Source organism: Globicephala melas, chromosome 1 (genome assembly GCF_963455315.2).
Source record: "Globicephala melas chromosome 1, mGloMel1.2, whole genome shotgun sequence".
NCBI classification, from domain to species: domain Eukaryota; kingdom Metazoa; phylum Chordata; class Mammalia; order Artiodactyla; family Delphinidae; genus Globicephala; species Globicephala melas.
Genome location: NC_083314.1, coordinates 154,830,645 through 154,847,767, shown reverse-complemented (window position 1 = coordinate 154,847,767; position 17,123 = coordinate 154,830,645). Strand labels below are relative to the sequence as shown.

At 43.6% G+C, this 17,123-nt stretch overlaps 1 protein-coding gene across 29 annotated transcripts in view; it reads right to left on the bottom strand.

Moving 5' to 3' along the window:
- The window catches only part of SCMH1 (Scm polycomb group protein homolog 1), a 191,909-nt gene that overhangs the window by 17,190 nt on the left and 157,596 nt on the right, over positions 1 to 17,123 (bottom strand). For all 29 annotated transcript variants that reach the window (XM_060307134.1, XM_060307144.1, XM_060307146.1 and 26 more), the window contains 2 exons: positions 7,402 to 7,602; positions 5,051 to 5,242 (listed from right to left, as the gene is read on the bottom strand). In XM_060307134.1, the coding sequence (XP_060163117.1) occupies positions 5,051 to 5,242; positions 7,402 to 7,602 (393 nt within the window). The remainder of the gene's footprint in view (positions 1 to 5,050; positions 5,243 to 7,401; positions 7,603 to 17,123) is intronic.

Genomic DNA, 17,123 nt, shown 5'->3' with positions numbered 1-17,123 from the left:
GAATGGGTCGCAGAAAATGGCAATAGGCGGAGGCCTAAGGTGAAAGAGGCCAGTAAGATATTTGCTGTAGCATCTGATAAACACTAAAACAGAAATGTTAAATTGCTTCCTTTCCTTTGTGGTAAGTATCCTTCTTTCTACCCACGACTTCAGTACAAGTCTAGCACACCTAACAGACTTGTGTTGGTTTTTCCTTAGGGAAATGAAGGATGAGGAGCTGGATCAAACTGCTGGGGCAAAAAGCACTGCAGGAGAGACCATCAACTACAGGAACTGACAGGGGAAAAAGGGATTAAGAACCGACTCAGAAGCAGGAATTCTGAGCTAGAAGTATGCACTACTACGAGGAAAATGTAACCTCATCTTGGGTTATGTGGGATGGGCGGGGGGGGGGTCATTTAATTTTATTTAGATTTGGATATCAAAGGAAAGGACAATCCCCAAATCTAGGAGCCCTTGCAGAATTCAAAAACCTCCAACTGGTCCCGCCGCCTACCTCTTGCTCTACTCCAACTATTCTCCCACACAGTAAGTACTCTGAGTGAGCTTTTGAAAACACAAATCTGATTGTGTTAGTTCCATAACACAGTCATGGCTTTAAATACTTCAATGGGTCCTCACTGCTCAATGACATAAAGTCTGTAACCTGGTCAATTAGACCTTTTCTGCCTGGGCCTTTGCTACCACTCCAGCCTCACTGCTCACATTCTTCTTTTCTACACTGTATTTCTGAAACAAGTCAGGTTTCCTCTTGCCCCTCACAGTCTCACACGCTCAGTCAACAAAAACATTCTTCATCATCCCCTCTTCCATCTCTTTGGGTCTGTGGCACCTTTACCTCATTATCCTACTCTTTCAGGTCCAAGTGTATATATCATTTCTTCTGGACGGTCTTCCCTGACACACCGGGTTTGAACTCTTGAACTCTGAACTTGTTCCATTAAAGCACTCATCACCATGAATTAATTTGTTTGCTTATTTGTTCATATTCTTTACCAGGCTGTAAACTCTGTGGGTGTAACGACCTTGACTCCTAGTTTACAATGGAACCGTCTATACCTAAATCAGAGCTGTCAATAAATACTGGGTTGACTGACTGACCGAATAATGGAATCACTACAGTTTCAATTAATTATAAACATTTGAGTGTTCTTAAAACTCTGACAGTTCTATGAGGAAACCTTGTGTGGGAATGAAGGCGCATCCTAAGAAATTATGAGTTCTTATCTGGCTTTTATTCTGTGATTTTTGGGGTTTCGTCAGGAGAACCACTTTATAACCAGCTTAGAAGACCTGGATGGAACTGGAAAGACAGGCACGAGGACCTCACTGTCATGGGACAAATGAAGTACTTCCTGCAGCACAGAGGAACCAGCAGGCCCAGAGGTGAATGCTAGGTGGATTTCAACTACAGCTAACATTAATAGTCACTGGGATCAGCTAAATTAATACAATCTCCTGTTTAATACCATTAGTTTTTAGAGGACCAGAAAGAGCTCCTTCTCACTTAATCGTTATAGGCCTCGTACTTGATACAGCCACGTGCGTAGTTCTTAAGAAGGGACTCTGAGCTGCCATTGCCTCCCTGAGGGATCCTTCCCTGACCTCTTCTTTCACCATACTCCCAGCTCATCACTCCTGGCTGGGCCAGAGTACCTTTGGTTCCATGCTCTTACCACATACGTGTTTACCTGTATCTCCTCTCTGAGCTGGGAACTCTTTGAGAGCAGGGATTGAGTCTGTTTTCTCTCTCTGTCTCCCCAGAGCCCAGTATAGGATCTCGCACAGAGTAAGTATTTGATAAATGTTTGATGATCTGAACCAAAACAACTGGCCTGAATTCTTCAAAATGCCAATGTCATATCATGGTAGGTAGATAAAAAAGGCTGGAAAACTGCTCTAGATAAAAGAAAACTAAAGAGACAGTGGATTACCCTTCACTGGATCTTGGATTAGGAAAAAAAAAAAAAGCTACAAAGGACATTACTGGGGCAACTGGGGAAATCTGAATATGGACTATATATATCAGCTAGTAGACTTTATTAATGTTAAACTTCTCGAGAATGATAATAGTATTGTGTTCCTTGTTCTTAGGAGATACATACAAAAGTGTTTAAGGATCAAGTCTCTCATCTGCACTTAACTCTCAAATGGTTCAGTAAACAAAAAATACACAGAAACACATACATGTATATACACTTAGAGAAACAGATAAAGTAAATACTGCAAAAAGCTAAGTGGCAAATCTAGGTGAAGAGTACGTGGCTGCTCACTGTACTACTGTACAACTTTTCTATAAGTTTGAAATTTTTCAAAATAAAACACTGGAGGAAAAAACTAAGTCTCAGCTTAGGTAAGGAAGCCTAATGGGATGTACACTTGGTGACTATTTGCTGTATTGGAAATGTGCAGTCAGTTACCGTATTCAGGAATGGGTAGGGTAGTGTGGAGACAGGGCTGTAGGGAAGAAAGAGGGGGCTGGTAAGCTCCTGGATAAGAGAGGTGGTATCTTCAGATGTGGAACGAGCAGAAGCGTGTAGCCAGGCAGAAGGGTGGGAGTAATAAACACCAGATCCAAAGGGCAAAGCGAAAGAAAGCCCTTATGCACATCAAGCTCTTTGGCAGAGGTCTAAGTAACTAATCGGAAAACTGTAGGAAATGAAAAATGATCGGAGGTGGAGCAAAGGGTCAGTAAGGCAGGGAGGAAGGGAGGGAGGCAGGCAGAAAAGATAAGCGAGGGAGCACAGAAGAGTTAGAAATCTAGGCAAAGGTCTAGTTTGTCTGGGCAGAGTTAAAACATCTCAGGGAAGCAAACAGAAACTAGGGTGAGAGCAGCCAAGCTGCTGAGCACCCACTATGAGAAACAGAGGTTAGAGATCATAGGAGAGCACAGAGAGCTGGCTGAATCTGTCTGAAAAAGAGGGAAGAGAAGGGGGGCAGCCAATGCGGAAGGTGATAACCCTGGTCTTTGTCTCTTCTTAGCTGGTGAGGCAAGAAGGAAGAGTGGCTAAAGCCTGCTTCCTCTTGTCTGGTAGTTGAATCAGAGAGATGCAAACTGGAACGGAATTCCCAGGAAAGGTCACACGCCCCAATCCCAAACTATCATCACGACTGCAGGCCCATGATGTACACCCCTACCAGCCTCTGCATGCTGCTACCAGGGCGTTTCTCTTGGTTGTTAGCGGTGTTATTGCATTTAAGAATTCTGGGGCTTCCCTGGTGGCGCAGTGGTTAAGAATCCACCTGCCAACTCAGGGGACACAGGTTCGAGCCCTGGTCTGGGAAGATCCCACATGCCGCGGAGCAACTAAGCCCATGCGCCACAACTACTGAGCCTGCGCTGTAGAGCCCGCAAGCCCCAACTACTGAGCCCGCATGCCATAACTACTGAAGCCCACGTGCCTAGAGCCAGTGCTCCACAACAAGAGAAGCCACCGCAATGAGAAGCCCGCGCACTGCAACGAACAGTAGCTCCTGCTTACCACAACTAGAGAAAGCCTGTGCGCAGCAACGAAGACCCAACGCAGCCAAAAATTAAATAAATAAATAAATTATTTAAAAAAAAAAAAGAAAAAGAAATGCTTAAAAAAAAAAAAGAATTCTGAGTTCCTATTTCTTTGAGAAATCTCTCTTTAGACTAGCAGCTACACTCATGGACATGCTACCCTCTCTCGTGTATCCGTTCTTCCAGAATCTCAGGTAGGGCTAATTTTAATTATTGAAGTGCAGCTCAGAGTTCCTGAATGCCAGCAGCAGGGGATATGTAACAACCTGCCTTTGTGTGCACCAACTCCACCGTGCCCAGCCCAGACTCCCAGGGCAATATCCTAACTACAAGTAAGAATGCCCTTTTCTGTTCTCAGAGAGTGTGACGCTGAAAGAAAGCAATCTAGAGTAGGTCAGATGAGAAGTTCCCTCTGAAGAAAAGGGTCAGTGAGAGGGTCACAGATATGTCTGCAGGGACCAGATGGTGGGGACCCCAGAAGGAGCGTCTGAAATTCAGGCATCTTTCTGCCCTGCCTGCAAGTCATATAAGCAATTCTCCTTTGGGTGCAGCAGTACAGATAGAGGCGATGGATGGGGGGTGACGGGTGAGCAGTCACTTCCCCAGCACATTCTTCCACAAGTGGCACTTTTATCAGGAGTGATTCTGACAATGAGGAAAAGACAACAGGGAAGACAGTGTGGGAACAAGACTTCTGCAGGTCAGAAGGGACCACCTTTTGGAGTTACGCTCCCCCATCACCAGGCAGCACAGCCCCAGCGCTGACAGCACTGCCTCTCTATTCCTCTGGCCAGGACAAGGTCCACAGGACTCTTTTAAAAAGAGCCTTTCCTCCCTCTCCCATAATGACCTACCTTGCTACGTTTAAGGCCAAGCTTCCCTTCCCTCCCTGTTGTTCTGTGTCCTGTGCTCCAGATTAGAGATGCTGAGTTCCATTCACTCAAACCTCTCTCAGAAGTGCTTAGTCACTGATCCGGCCACGTGGCATCCGCTTTCCCGCTGTGGGTCTGGTATGTTAACTAAGAAAGTTATTTTCCAGCCTAGTTAGAAACAGCAGGAACTTGAATTGACTTGCTCGACTGGCGGCGCTGGAGGAGTTATGGCCGCGTGCCAAAGGAAAGAGTGGATGGCCAATCACCGGGAGCAAATTTCTCAATCTGCAGCCTGAGACTAAACCATCCCGCTGGCGAGGGAGTTCTGCGTTAGGCCTTTGCTGCCAGACTCACGCGGGGAGATGTCCTGTGACTTCACGGTGGCTCCACATGCAGATTCAGGAGAACCATGAACCACCATTTTTTTAGGGATAAAAATCCAGAGGAAAGAGGGTTAATCCTAAAGATAGCAGACGAGATCCTGAAGAGACAGTACAGATGAGAGGAGACCAAAAAGTGCCAGACACGGCAAAGTTAAGGGACAGAAAACCAGATCTTGGGGTAGTAGGTGCCAGGCTAGCAGGTCTGAGGGCTGGCCCTGGGCCCTCGCTGCTGCTGCTACAGCTACTACCCTGCCCCCCTTTCTTAGCCCAGACCCCGTCCCAGCTCCTACCTGGTAGGTACCTGTCGTGGCTGTGGCTGTACTCTGTGGTGGTGAGTGACAAGTGAGTCTGTGTAAAGGGCTGGTTGCCAAACAGATTGTCACTGCGAAGGTTGTGGCAGAGTTTCTCCAGGAAGCGGAGGACGTAGGTGATGCTGTTGACGGCTGGGAGGTTGAGGGTGTGCTGCTCACGGTCAAACACGGCTGTGGAGTTAAGCGAACAGGGCTGAGCCGTCAGTTCCTCAGCTCAGCAGCGCAGGCAGGGCAGGAGGAGTCCAGCCCACTGCTTGCCTCAGGCTTCCCTGGTTACACAGAGGCAATCGGTATCGGTGCCCAGGTTTCCTCCCTCCTTCCCCTCCCCTCCCTCCCTTGAGGGTTTGATTTTTGCCTCCAACTCCAGGGCTTGCAATGATGGGAGTGGCCAGGGCAGGTCTGTTGCACCTGGGGCTCTGGAATGATTTTACTTAGCCTGTGAACATAATTCTATCTGCTCCATCAGTTGGCTGGGCCTCCCCCAGGAAATCTGTTCATTTGGGGTTCCATTTCCATAAGAATTGCCCAAGAACAGAGAAGCTGGGCCGAAGAGGAGAATACAGCTATTGCCAGCAGTGGCTGAGGCGTTCAATCTGATCTGGATAAGGGCAACTAGAATTTCGGCAACATTTGGAACTATTCCATGCCTGATTTTCTTTTAAAGTCCCCACCTATTTCTATTCAAAATGTATCTGTATAATCCTTAACAAGCAAAAGGCCTCTACATCTGTCTCTGAGGGCAGGAAGGAAATGCGGAGATAGGTCATTCTCAGGAACGAATTTTGGGGCAGAGGAAGAACCCTAGAGAAGGTGTGGGTGAGAGCTGCTAAAGAAAAGTGGTAAAGAAAGCCGGGTCCCTGTAGACTGCTGCACAGAAGCAAAGGAGAGGCCAGGCAGAGGCCTCGGCCTCAGAAGGAAAGGGAGGCTTGATTTCCCACGCAGTTTTCAGCCTTTTATAGCAATTCCTTCCCTGCCTGCCCCCATCCTCCATGCAGCCAGTTACTCCCTCATCCGGGCTCCCACACCACCCTGCATGCATTTCTCACATATTATATAACACCTCCCACAGTTAGCTGTGAGCTAGTCTTTCTTTTCCATCAGGGCAGAGCCTGAACATGTCATCTTCTTTTCTTCCCTTCCCCTGGCCAGTGTCTGGCAATAACCTCTAACACAGAGTAAGGACTCAATGAGTGTCTGCTAAAAGGTGGTATTTATGGGGTCTTCCATGTCAGCTGGGTTTCCTGAGGCTGGATACTGCAACTAGTTAGAGGGCAGGGGCAGGAGATTACGGAGTAGTGTACAATTAAGAGCGAAAGGCTGGGGCTTCCCTGGTGGCGCAGTGGTTAAGAATCTGCCTGCCAATTAAGAATCTGCCTGCCAATCTCACTCTCTCACGGGTGAGAGCCCTGGTCCGGGAAGATCCCACATGCCGCGGAGCAACTAAGCCCGTGCGCCACAACTACTGAGCCTGTGCTCTAGAGCCTGAGAGCCACAGCTACTGAAGCCCGCATGCCTAGAGCCCGTGCTCCGCAACAAGAGAAGCCACCGCAGTGAGAAGCCCGTGCACCGCAGTGAAGAGTAGCCCCCGCTCACCGCAACTAGAGAAAGCCCACATGCAGCAATGAAGACCCAACGCAGCCAAAAATAAATAAATAAAATAAATAAATTTATTAAAAAAAATAAAGATTGAAAGGCTCTAGATCAAGTCTTCACAGGTCTGGTGGGTAAGAATGGGGTTTTGGACTTAGGAAAAACTGAAACAGAGCAGGGCACAGCAGAAAAAGTGACTATTCTCAGTGAAAAAAAACAAACCAAAAAACCATACTCTGTGCAACTGACTCAAACTCTCATAGCAGGAAAGAGAGGGATGATTCTTCCCACTCTGCCCTGAGATTCAATTCCCCTGTATCAGGGCTGGCTTAGGACTGGGAAGCTAAGGAGTCAAAAGAATGAGTGAAGAGTTCTGTGGTTCCCTGAAGCCAGCTAGGAGGCTATGGCAGTCTGGAGAAACTCTACTGTTTCCACAATACAGCCTCCTCTGGATTTTTTCTTGTGATCATCTTTAAAGCAACGCAGCCATGTATTTTCTGTGTGGGAGAGGCTAGGCAAGGAGACAGGGTCTGCGTGGGTATTCTACTTGGCAGCGACGTGCAGAAGACCTGGAGGGGCTCTGGGAGTTGAAAATGAGGACTCTCTGAGAAATGGAATACTTTCGTATTTCTCCAGAGCCTCCAGGTGTGGAGTAGAAACCAGGATGCCTTGCTAGAAATTAGCCAGTTGAAAAGGCCCGCTCCTCTGACTAGGAGCCATACCGGCCCAGGGGCGCTTACCTGAGATAACTGCACCACCGTGACCCTGTTTGAGGAAGCCGAAGACGGTTTTCTGGTGATAAGCACAGTCGATGCAAGCCTGCACAGCCTGCTGCAACACCACGGAGGCTTGGGCTGGCCCAAAATGGTCAGGGAGCTGCTGGACCTTCTTCTTATCTAAGTGGGGGCCTGTGCTGCCATTCTTGTTCAAGTAAATACAAACTGCAGGAGACAAAGAATCAAAGCAGCTTATAGAGTATCCAGGGTAGAGAAGTCAGACAACAGTGCTCTCCTCGTCTTTCATACCCTGGCTCTGGTCTCTACAGGATTCCCAGCTGCTAAGCTGTGAAACACCGTGGGAGGGGGTAGAGGGTGGCTGTACCCAGCTGCTGCCAGCCCAAACTGCATGACCAAAGCTCTGGGAATGCAGCCTGCTGGGAGAACAGCCCAGACCAGCCAAGGCACAGAACTTGCGCTTTGTCTTCTGTACGCTGAAAAGAAGATCTAAGCAACTTTCCAGATGTATGTACTTTCACTTTCGGTCCTTGGTTGCCTTATCTATTCTTGGTACCTCTTACATGCTCTGTGTATGGAGCTGGGGGCTCTGGCAATATTAGTGCTTGTGTGTGTTTGGCTTTGGACTTAGAGTGGTCAATCCAGCAGTCACTTTCCTTGCCTTCTGTTCTGGGCCTTAGAGTCCCTTTGTTATCTTCTACATCAACACTCAGGCTCAAAGAAAGTAGTGAAAATAGGAGAAAACTGGAATAAAGAAAAACATGCAAAGGACCTGAGGGTCCCACCTATGTATTTCTCTGTTTCAGTACTTTCTCCTGTCAAGACAGCTGGGCACTCTCCTAATTGCAACCTCCCACCTGCCACTGTGCTAGGGCAGAGGCAGGGAGAGCACGGAAGAAAGAGGCAGTCCTACCCAGACTTGCTTCTTGGTCTCCAGAGAGGACCCGCAGCTGCCTGGCCAGCTACGGCATTCCTTCTGCTGACCTGACTTCTAGGCTTCCACTTGAGTAGGGGGTACTCTGCTTCTTCACACTGTCCTGGCTCACTAACTGAAGGGCAGGAGGGCAAAAAGTCTCTTTTGTTATTAAAGGCAAAAAGGTAAGAGCAGCAGCTGTGTGGGCTGTGGACGGACTGCTGTCCTCTTTGGGCCTCAGGTTTGCCATCCACAAAATGGAGGGGCTGAGCCAGATGCTGCCTGAGGATTCTTCCACCGTCGTCATTCTAAATCTAAGGGGAAGCAAGATGGAGGGAAGAAAACAAAAAGAGAGAGGCAGGATGTGGAAGGTGATGGCTGAAAAAGAAAGAAAGGAAAAAAAAGAAAAGGGTAAACAAGATGCATTGAAATATATATTTAACTCTTTTTTCTCTTAAAACCCACTACAATGAGCCAGATAACAAGAAAGGAGACAACTTAAAACTCTGGAAGCTGGAAAGCAGAGTGACAAAGTAGCAACTGACTCAGCAGACCCAAGAATGCTGAATCCTTAACCAAGAGTGGGGAATGATGAGAGCCAAGCTGCTCCGTCTTTATAATTCACACAAGGCCCAAGAACGGGCAGGGGCCCCTGCAGGTCGGTGTGAAGGTAGACTTAATAAAAGAAGAACTGGCTGAAGCCTGTTAAGAAATGGTTAGAATTTCCATGTCATAATATGACTCTTTCACTGAAAAGAAAACAAATAAAAATGAGGAACTCAAAGAGAAAAGAGTAATGAAAATAAGTGAAAACATTATGTCTGTGAAAAGACACTTATTAAAATGTTCACTGCCGGTTAGTCATAATAGCCCCAAACTAGAACCAACCCAAATGTCCATCAACAAGAGAACAGATATACAAATTGTGGTATATTTATTTACTGGAATACCACTTGGCATTAAAAAAGAATGAACTATTGACGAATGCTTCTCAAAACATTAATTTGAGTGAAAGAAACCAAATACAAAATAGTACACACAATCTGATTCCATTTATACATGAATTTCAGGAACAGTAAAATCCAACCTATGGTGACAGAAATCAGAATAAAGGCGAGAGTGAAGGCTGACCGTAAGGAAGCATGAGGCAACGTCCAGGGTGGCGGAAATGACTCTTATCTTGACTGGGGCTGTGGCTACATGGCTGCTTACATTAATTAAAACTCATCAAATTGTATATTAAGATATGTACATTTCACTGTATGTAAATTTTACTTAATTAAAGCACATAAAAAGGAAAAAATATAACCAGTTCAGTGATGATTTAAAACAAAATTCTATATGGATTAAAAGGGTGAAATACAAAAGCCAAAGGATAAAACCTTCCAAAGACTGTGGTTCCCAGATTCCTTGACATTCCTTGCACTGGTCTCTGTGATACCTGACCAATAAACTATGGTGGAAATGACACTGTGCCAGTTTCTGGACCCAGGCCTTAAGAAACTGGCAGTTTCCACTTCTTCTTTCTTGGGACGTTCACTCTTGGAACCCAACTGGCATATGTGAGGAGGCAAAGCCACATGTGGCGAGGTCCATATGGAGAGAAACCAACAGCCAGAGCCAATCTGTCAGCTCTGTGGTGGAAGTGGATCCTCCAGTCGGGGTCAAGCCACCACTGCTGACACTGCAGGGAAGAGAGACCAGCTGTCGCCACCCAGCACTGCCCACATTGTTGTTTTAAGCCATGAAGTTTCGTAGTGGTTCGTTATGTAGCAAAAGATTACTGGAACAGAATGTGGTATCAGATATAGGGTGCTACAGTAACAGAAGTCCAACACACATGACATTGGCTTTGGGACTTGGAAGCAGAAAGAAGCATAAAAGCCCACAAAAAGAATGTGAGTGAAGCTGAAAGGGCCTTGAATAGAAGCCTGTAAAACGCTGGGGTCTAAAGGATTCTGTACTAGTCTATTTTGCACTATCTCTGGCGCTATTAGTCTGAGGTGGCAATGCTTCAACCAGAATGAAACTTGGGGGGTTTTCTATGAACACTATTGAAATCTACTTCATTAGCTAAAAGCCGCAATCACAAATCTCTTGAAGATAAGACCTTCTCTACTTTGGGCTTCCTGTATAGCTGCTGTGAGACAATGCCCTTAAGATCCGTAAAAATCTTACTGTTTAAGGAAGAGTATCTGTGAGACTTGCCCTTACGATTTTTAGAGGGCCTTTTGGTCTGAAAGAGACTATGAAGCATAGTCTTAAATCATTCTGACATCTTAATGAAAGATTTTTATTGTCCCATTCTGGATTTGACCCTTTCTTAATTTAGAACTATTTGCCTTCTGGACAGACTGGAAATGAGAAGCATTTCCAGACTGTGAGTCCTGGACTTTTTTATTTGCTATGTTTGTTTTTGAAGCTCATCTCTCTCATCTTACACTTTTATCATAGGCAGTGAGAAGCCAGGTGGCACTTCATTACTTTGTCTGGAAATCTCCTTATATTTCACTGAGTTCATCAGGTACATTTCCTAGTTCCATGTTACTGCAGGTGACTGTGTTACCAGACTTTCCATCACTACCTAGCAGGTGTCTCCTGTCCGCCATCTTCCAGTAAGATTTTCCTCACTTTCCTTTAAGCCCTCACTGACAGCCTTCTTAAGACCTTTTAGGCTTCTATTCTCAAGTTTCTAAGAGAATCATTCTGGCAGAAGCATTGCTAGCTCAGATTAAAAGGGGCAGAGATGGTCCAAAATGGAAAGAATTCTTTGAACCCCCAACCTTTTATAATCAGGAGGAAGACTGAGAAGGCAATCTCAGATTTCCTATGGAAAAGGAAGGATGATTCAGAGGACAAAACCAAAGAGCCATGGAAACAACTCCCAGAAAGTAGTATTGGATCTAATTAAGGAATTGGCAACATATGCCCAGCTGGATTTCAGAATTTCTATAAACCAGTGACTGTTATGTGCCTCCGGGTTTTTTCCCCTTTGAATGAATGTATCTATAAGTTATCCTATGCCTACCCCATCACCGTATGCTGGGCATGTGGGGAGTAGACAACATGTTTCTTTAGGTCACAGGTCTTCGGTCTGAGAAGAACTACACTCAAGGAGCTATATCTGAGAAACTGCACCTGAGAGGTCTCATTTGCACCTGGATCTGACTTAGATGATGAGATGCCAGATCTGGAGCCCAATGTTGTAAAGGGATGAGACCTTTAATGGGGAATCTTGCAAGGGGAAGAATAAATCTTCCAAGTGGTAAAAATGTAAATAACTTATGTCCAGAAAGTGGACTGATGTGGTTTTAAAATATGGTCCATAATTCTTTGACCCTCCTCCCAGCAAGATGTGGTGTCTACTCCCCTTCTCTTGAATCTGGGCTCTGTGACCGCTTGATCAATAGAATATGATATGGGAATGATGCTCTGTTGATTTGGGGGCTCAAGCCTTAAGAAAATGGTAGCCTCCACTTCCTGTTTCTTGAGACACTTGCTCTTGGAATCCAGTCACCCTGGGATGAGGAAGCCCAAGATACCTTTTGGAGGCATCCGTGCCAGCACCAATTTTGTTAGCTGCACGAATGGATCATCTTGGAAGTGGACCCAACAGCCCCAGTTGAACCACCTCAACTGATGCAATGTGGAAGAGAGATGAGCTGCCTCTGCTTTAATTACAGTAGAGTCGAATATACGGATATTACCTTTTCCAGGAATATAAAGGTTACATACTTTTTCTAATTTATGCTTATTGTCTTATTTTAAAAATCCTTCCCAATCTTAAGGTCATAAAGATATTTTTGTATATTGTCATGTTTTGGTTTTCTACTGCATCCATGATATCAGAATTAGAGGCTGAAGAAAAGATTCAGAGAAGGGTCCAGCGTGGAAGGAACTTGGAAGTAGCCACTTCATCCTGACAACAAGTAAAAAGCTGAACAACCTGCAAAATCAACTATCCTTTTTAGATCCATCAGAGAACTGAGGTCACAGGGCAAACTGCTGCTCCCCACCAAGAGACAGACCGGTGAACACAGAGACTCACAATTTACTAAAAAGAAACCGCCACAGGAACTTGTGCAGAGGTAGGAAAATCTAAACTATAGAGTTCCTACTGGAAGCTCTGTGTGAACAAGTCTAAGAGTTAAAAACTCCAGGGGGGATCCACTCATGGGGTGCCGGTGGTCCCACACTTTTGTGAGTTTTACCTCCAGAAGCTCGACCAGGTTCTCACAGTGAATATCGGAGAAAAATGCCCTCATGCTTCCAGCAGTGGGAGGGGGGAAAAGGAGCCATTTAAAAATATGCCAGAGCATTCTGTCCTTCTTAACAAGGCCTATCCTCAGGAGAAATTATTTTACCAGAACTTAATCTGCTGGGATTTGATCAGAGCTTAATCTACCTGGGGGAAGGGAAATAACCAACTGCAGCCCCCTCCAGCCATCCTGCCCCATCTAAGGGGCATGAGGGGGACTAAGAAGCACTGGTAAAGTTCACAGTCCAAGAGCACAGTCTCACCGAAAGACTGAGACCTAATCATAGGACTATAGAATACTTCTCCTCCCCTCATACCTTACCATTATTACTAAAGGCCTATTTATAAGGTAAACTAAAAGGCAAAAAAATGAAGTTTGAAGAGACAGAGCAAGCATCAGAACTAGACTCAGCCATGGCAGGGATGTTGGAATTATTATTATTTTTAAAATTTTTATTTATTTATTTATTTATGGCTATGTTGGGTCTTCGTTGCTGCGCACGGGATTTCTCTAGTTGCGGCGTGTGGTCTTCTCATTGCGGTGGCTTCTCTTGTTGTGGAGCACGGGCTCTAGGCGCGCGGGTTTTAGTAGTTGTGGCTCTCAGGCTCAGTAGTTGTGGCTCATGGGCTCTAGAGCGCAGGCTCAGTAATTGTGGCACACAGGCTTAGCTGCTCCGTGGCATGTGGGATCTTCCCAGATCAGGGCTCAAACCCGTGTCCCCTGCATTGGCAGGCGGATTCTTAACCACTGCGCCACCAGGGAAGTCCTTGGAATTATTAGATTAAAAATTTAAAACAACTATGATTAATATGCTAAGTGTTCTAATAGATAAAGCAGACAGCATGCAAAACAGATGGACAATGTATGCAGAAAGATGGAAATTCTAAGAAAATAAAAAATCAATGCTAGAGATCAAAAACACTGTAACAGAAATGAAGAATGCCTTTGATGGGCTAATTAGTGGACTGGACACAGCCAAGGGAAGAATCACTGAACTTGAGGACATCTCAATAGAAACTTCCAAAACTGAACAGCAAAGAAAAAAGAAGACTGAAAAAAAAGCCTCCACCCAGAATAGACTGGGTGTCCAAGAACTGTGGGACAACTACAAAAGGAGTAACATACACATAATGGGAATACCAGAAGGAGAAGAAATAATGGAATAGAAGAAATATTTGAAGCAATAATGACAGAGAATTTCCCCAAATTAATGTCAAACACCAAAGCACAGATTAGGAAGGTCAGAGAACACCAAACAGGATAAATGACACAAAAAAACTACATGTAGGCATATTACATTCAAAAATGCAGAAAATCAAAGCTAAAAAATCTTGAAAGATTTCAGAGGAAAAAACCATCTTACCTATAGAGGAGCAACAATAAAAAATTACATCCTTAGAAACCATGTGAGCAAGAAGAGAAGGGAGTGAAATATTTAAAGTGTTGAGAGAAAATACCCACCCACTTAGAATTCTATCCCTCGAAAAATTAAAGTGAAGGAGAAACACAAACTTTCTCAAGGACTTCCCTGGTGGCACAGTGATGCGCCTAGAGCCCATGCTCTGCAACAAGAGAAGCCACCGCAATGAGAAGCCCTCACAACGCAACGAAGAGTAGCCCTTGCTCACCGCAACTACAGAAAGCCTGTGCGTGGCAACGAAGACCCAACACAGCCAAAAACAAATAAATAAATAAATTTATAAACAAAACAAAACAACTTTCTCAGACAAAGAAAAACTGATGGAGTTTGTTGCTTGTAGATCTGCCCTGCAAGAAATGTTAAAGGAATTCCTTAGAGAGAAGGAAAATAACATAGGTCAGAAACTTGGCTCTACACAAAGAAAAGAGCATCAGAGACAGAATAGGTGAAGGCAAAATAAGAACGTATTATTTTAAAAAAAAATTTTTTTTTTGACATGGACCATTTTTAAAGTTTTTATTGAATTTGTTACAATATTGCTTCTGTTTTATGTTTTGGTTTTTTGGCCACAAGGCATGTGGGATCTTAGACCCCCAACCAGGTATTGAACCTGCACCCTCTGCACTGGAAGGTGAAGTCTTAACCACTGGACCGCCAGGGAAGTCCCCTCATTCTTAACTGATCTAACAGATGACAGTTTGTTCAAAATAAAAATAGTAATGATGTATTTGTGTATGCTTATGTATATATATATATGTACATGCTTATACATACTCATGTCTAAGTGAAATGAATGACACTAATCATACAAAGGATGGACAGGAGGAATTAGGATTCTTATTATATCTGTGAAGTGGTATAGTGTTATTTGAAAACAGACTTGGATTAGTTATAATGTTATTTGCAAACTCAAGGGTAATCATTTAAAAAAGTAAAAGAAGAAATATAACTGATATGCTAAGAAAGGAGAAAAAGTGGAATCATATAAAATGCTCAGTTAAAACCACAAAAGGCAGAAAAAGAGTGGAAGACAAAAATAGGAACAAATTACAAAGGCAAAAAAATAGAAAACTGTAACAATTATGGTAGATATTTATCCAACTACATCAATAATCATTTTAGATGTCAATGGTCTAAATAAACTAGTTAAAAGAAAGAGATTTTCAAACTGGATCAAAAAACAAGACCCAACTCTATGTTGTTTATAAGAAACCCACTTTAAATATAAAGACACATATAGATTAAAAGTAAAGGGATGGAGAAAGATATGCCATGCTAACACTAATCAAAGGAAAGTGGGAGTAGCTGTATTAATTTCAGACAGAGCAGATTTCAGAGCAAGGAAAGTTATCACAGATAAAGAGGGGCATTACATGATATAAAGGTCAAATATCTAAGAAGACATGTCAGTCCTTACTGTGTATGCACCTAACAACAGAGTATCAAAATACAGGAGGCAAAAATTGATAGAACTGCAAGGAGAAACAGGTGAATCCACTATTACAGATGGACACTTCAACATCCCTCTATCAGAAATGGACAGATTCGGCAGGCAGTAAGGACACTGTTAAACTCAATAGCACCATCAATAAACTGGATATAATTGGTATTAGAGGCTACTTAACCCAACAACAGCAGAACACACATTCTTCTCAAGCTCACATGGAACATACACCAAGATGGACCACATTCTGGGCCATAAAATACACCTTAACAAATTTAAAAGAGCAGAAATCATATAATATGTCTGTTCTTAGACCACAATGGAATAAAACCAGAAATCAGTAACAGAAAGATAAGTGAAAAATCCCTAAATACTTGGAGCTTAAACAACACATTTCTAAATAACACATGGGTCAAAGAAGAAATCTCAAGAGAAATTTAAAAATATTTTGAACTAAATGAAAATGAAACTATAACTTATCAAAATTTGTGGGATACAGCCAAAGCAGTGAATCGAGGGAAATTTATAGCATTGAATGCATACGCTATAAAAGAAGAAATATCGGGCTTCCCTGGTGGCGCAGCGGTTGAGAATCTGCCTGCTAATGCAGGGGACACGGGTTCGAGCCCTGGTCTGGGAGGATCCCACATGCCGCGGAGCAGCTGGGCCCGTGAGCCACAACTACTGAGCCTGCGCGTCTGGAGCCTGTGCTCCGCAACAAGAGAGGCCGCGATAGTGAGAGGCCCGTGCACCGCGATGAAGAGTGGCCCTCGCTTGCCACAACTAGAGAAAGCCCTCGCACAGAAACGAAGACCTAGCACAGCAAAAATAAAAATAAATAAAAAAAAAAAAAAAAAGAAGAAAGATCTAAAGTCAATAATCTAAGCTTCCACTTCAGGAAATTTGAAAAAGAAGAGCAAATTAAATCCAAAGTAAGCATAATAAAAGAAATAATAAAAATTAGAGCACAAATCAATGAAATTGAAAACAGGAAGTCAACAGAGAAAAATCAAGGAAAGCTGCTTCCTTGAAAAGATCAATAAAATTGATCAGCCTTTAGACATGCTAATAAGAAAAAAGAGAGATGACACAAATTACTAATATCAGACGTGAAAGAGATGGATCACTACATGGATCACTACAGGTCCATGGTCATTAAAAGGGTAATATAAAGAATACTATGAATAATTCTATGCTGACAAATTTGATAATCTAGATGAAATGGACCAATCTGGTGAAAGACACAATCTACCAAAACTCACACAAAAAGAAAAAGACAATCTGAATAGACCTATATTTATTAAAGAACCTGAATCAGTAATTAATCACCTTCCAAAACAGAAAGCATCTGGCTCAGATGGATTCACTAGAATTCTATCAAACATTTAAAAATGCATTTTACCAATTCTCTCTAATCTCTTTCAGAAAACAGAAGCAGAGAAAATACTTCTTAACTCATTTTATGAGGCCAGCATTACCCTAATACCAAAACCAGACAATGACTTCACAAGAAAAGAAAATTAGAGACCAATATCTCTCATGAACATACATGCAAAAATCCTTAACAAAATACGAGCAAATTGAATTCAACAATATATAAAAAGAATTATACACTACAACCAAATGGAGTTTAACCCAGGTATGTAAAACTGATTCAACATTTGAAAATCAATGTAATCCATCACATCAACA